This window comes from Myotis davidii, unplaced genomic scaffold (assembly GCF_000327345.1).
Source record: "Myotis davidii unplaced genomic scaffold, ASM32734v1 scaffold450, whole genome shotgun sequence".
Taxonomy (NCBI): Eukaryota; Metazoa; Chordata; class Mammalia; order Chiroptera; family Vespertilionidae; genus Myotis; species Myotis davidii.
In genome coordinates, this window is record NW_006282385.1 from 893,332 (window position 1) to 897,368 (window position 4,037).

The 4,037-nt window shown below is 37.1% G+C and overlaps 1 protein-coding gene across 4 annotated transcripts in view; it reads right to left on the reverse strand.

Annotated features, from left to right (window-relative positions):
* The window catches only part of BIVM (basic, immunoglobulin-like variable motif containing), a 32,516-nt gene that overhangs the window by 4,594 nt on the left and 23,885 nt on the right, over nucleotides 1–4,037 (reverse strand). For all 4 annotated transcript variants that reach the window (XM_006752919.2, XM_015559223.1, XM_006752920.2 and 1 more), the window contains exon 7: nucleotides 866–998. In XM_006752919.2, coding sequence (XP_006752982.1) covers nucleotides 866–998 — 133 coding nt within the window. The remainder of the gene's footprint in view (nucleotides 1–865; nucleotides 999–4,037) is intronic.

Sequence of the window (4,037 nt, forward strand, 5' to 3'; positions counted from 1 at the left end):
GTGGAAAATGCTCCTCCATAGGGTACAAAGTAGAAGTACCTAGTTTTTCATGTTTTGCATGTGATAGATGTCTGGAATAAGGTGACATTGCAGGGTGAAACCACATAAGAAACAACATACCTCACCTCCAGAGAGATGAATAAAACATTTCAGGATTTGGGGAAACCAAGTAGTTTTCCTCTTACCCAACATTCACAAAATTCTATGTCCAACATCCTGCTTCTCCCAGCTCGATCCTGCCTGTCTCAAGATCCCCCCCACAACCCTCCACTCTTGCCCAACTCCAAATGCCTTGAGTGGGATACAAAGTTCACATGGCGTCCAGTCTCAAAGAACCCATCCTATCCCCCTGATGACCAAGCCACATTCTCCCAGCCTGAGTTTCAGTCCTCTCTGAGAGGAGAGTGCTACCTCTTCTTCCTCTTCAAGTATGCAAAAAATAAACAGAACAAAATCAGAACCTTAGCTGGGTGAAGAAAACCATGCCTAGCAATACTTTTACTAAAAGAATTCATGGCCTCTTCACCATTCTCAAATAGGACTCTTCTTCCTTTGCTTTTAACTATCCTGGCATTATATCAACCAAGCATGAAGAAAACTTGCTAAGGAGGGGAAAAAGTACTAAAATTCAGTCGGCTTAATAAATTAATTTTTTAAATAAATAATTTTGTCAAAGAAATAAACAGAATTCAACCAAATGCAATTCTGCAAAAGAATAAGCGCAAATGTTTACAGAATAATATTATTTCATATCAGGAAAGCAAATCACTAAAGTCTTCCGATTTCTAAGCACTAAATATTTCTTAAATGCTTTCTACAACACATTTTATGGTCAGGTATCCACGTAACATACAGAAATGCTTACCTGAATGCTTTATTAGCTTTAACAGGGGTTGCTTCAAAGCCAATCGGACAAAAGTAATGATTCTGGCAATGATAAATATAAGCCATGGATTCATCTTTTAATCCACGAGTTAACTTCGACAAGGCCCCTGAAGCTACAATAAAAACAAAGACAGAAGGACCATGAAGCATGGACTATCCATGCTTTACCCAAAGGACGAGTTAACGACTGAAAGACAGCGAAGACATTACTGGGAACACACCGACATGGCTGGGGGGAAATGAGAAGCTACTGATGATACCAAAAAAATATTAATGAACTTATTTTCAGCTTCACCCTTCACACTGAAATACAGGAAAACAGAATAGCAAACTAAAGAACTGAAATATGCCTTGCTTACCAAAACCTTCTAATAACACACATACTTGCCTATGAAATTTAATTATCGGATATACCTAGTGCATATAGTAATGGTCTCAACTTTTCTGGTTGAGTACATCTGTCACTAGACATTTCTGAATAAACATGCCCATTACAAGCATTTTTGTTTACAAACTCTGTACATATACTACTGTACTATTACGTGTTTTTTTAAAGATATACAAAAAGTATGAATTTTAAATTAGATTAAAATATAGACATTCTAGTATGTTCTTTCCTTACCACAATGGTCAGCTCTACAGTGTGTACATCTCAGTTTGATGACCACTGAGATATATGAATATAGATTCCAGATGATAAAGTTCCAAATATGGAAACTTCCTCTCACTAACATACAGTTTATTCTTTCTCCAAAAGTTATACGGACTGGAGGAGCAGCTTTCACAAGATAAGAATATCAGTAGAGGCAGACAGGTAGTAAGTACCAGGGCGTCCTCTTATAATTGTTCCTCCTTGTATACATCCCATGGCTATATTACTTGTGAGCTAATTTCAAAAGAATTACCATAAGCAACAACTTTTTACCAGCACTGAACATTTAAAGCCATTAACTGAGATTTCAGTATCCTGCATCTCCTAGAAGAAACTAAATTATTCATTAACAAATAGCCTATTGAAACTGGAAATCCTAAAAATAGTTGAAGTAGATGAAAGCTTGCAAATCATGGTTTTTCTCTGATTGACTTTCTAGCCACTAAAGTAGCTAAAGAACTCTAAGAACTGCAGGTCAATCCACACAAGTTATGAGTTCCACAGATACAATAACCTTTCTGTCTTAAACTCTTCTCTAAGGTTTCATCCATCTTTCCCATAGATCTTTGCCTCATGGCCTACCATCAGAACATACATGCATGGCAAGGTGGTCTTTTCTGCTTAAAATCTCTATTTTATAATGATAAACACATCTTTCTTTTGGGGTTCTCCTGGCAATTTAAAACTTGACACCCAAGGGAAGCTCTAAATGAAAAATAATAACTAAAATTCAGAAGATACTCAATATTTCATTTCCAGAGCTGAACTTGATTTGCAGATAGGTTCTAGGATAGTGAGCAAATTTAAGTACATAGATTTAGACTATTCATAAATTCAATAAATGCAAAAAATGTTTATGCACATAACCAGTTTAGGAAAAAACTCGAGATATTTTAAAAATTGTGGAAATGCCAAATAAAAAATTTTCCCAAATGACTAAAATTGTAATGAAAGGACTTGTATATAACTTTCCAATGGAAATCTATGTTTCACACCTTCCTTAAGTCAGATGTAATACAAAACAGCTCACTTCTTTATTGTGACTATGGTTAGCAATTATTTTTTTAACACATATTTATTGAGTCCTCCCATGTGTGAGGCACTGGTGAGACTGGAGGAAACAGGCGGGGTTCCTGGCCTCATGGAGCTGACTGTCCAGTGGAGGACACCAACAATAAAATAATTATGGATGGTAATTTGTGCTTTAAGTGAAATAAATAGGGTGCTGGCTTAAAAAAAGGCTCAGGCATCAGACTTTAATATTCAGTGATGGCTCCTTGGAGGTGATGGCATTTAAGCTGAAACATGAAAGATGAGAAGGTTGTGGGGGAAGTGAAATCTAGGGGACAGAACAATCCAGAAGTAAACAACAACCATATTGTATCTTTCACAGACACTGTCTCATTCTGAAGTCCCTCATAGTCTTGTGAAGTAGGTACTTGCAGTAGGCACTGGATTAGCGATTAGTTTAATGTCTTGGAATGTATTCCAGATTTCCAAGCTCTTGATAAAGAGGTTAGATAACACCTCTTTAGAAAGACTACAGCAGTTTTCAAATTTGGGCTTGGAAGGCTTGTTAAACAATAGATCAATTGTGCTTGACCTAGTCAGTCTGCGATGGGGACCAAGAATTTGCATGTCCAGTAAGGTACCAGGTGATGCTGGTATTGGTCTAGGGACCATATTTTGAGAGCCACCAGTCTAGAGGTAAGAGGAAATCTTACTTAACTCGGTACGCAATGTATGAGCACCTACTAACTATATCAGGAACTACAGGAAACAAAAAACAAATAATAACACAATATGTGAAGCTGTCCTCATAGGAAGGATAAAACAAGTAACTTTAATATAGGGCAGAATAAGACAGTGCCACAATAAAGGTTTGCAATTCAAAGAAGAAAGTGCACATCAAGTCTATGGAATCAAGAAGGGGAGGCATCCAAGATGGGATTATTGAAGTGGAAGGATTTCAACAATCCAGGCGGAAGAAAGAGCATGAGGAGAAAACCAAAATCACTGGAGGGGAGGGATATAACCAGAGAACATCAAGTAGTCTAGTTTAAAATACAGGGTATGATAGTATAGAGAGGCACCCCCAGAATTTCAGGGCAAAGTCATAAAAAGATCATCCTTTGAAATAAAAGGTAGTAAGTACAGTATTTAATGCATTCAAATGGTCATCCAATAAAATAACTCCATTTAGGTCAAGACATATAAATGTGTTACATATGTAAACTAAATTCAGAATGATGTTCACTCCAGACCAGAGTATATCTAAAAAATCTGAAATTTAAGCAACAAAGCAGCCACTACAAAATGCACAGCCCTGAGAGAAACTAAGATGGCGGCATAGATAAACACCGGGAAATTGCTGCCTCCCACAACAATTGAAATTACTTCAAAAACACAAAACGGACATCATCCAGAACTACAGGAAGGTTGGCTGAGTGTAAATTCTATAACTAGAAGGAAAGAAACGCACACTGAGAGCCAGAGGAGC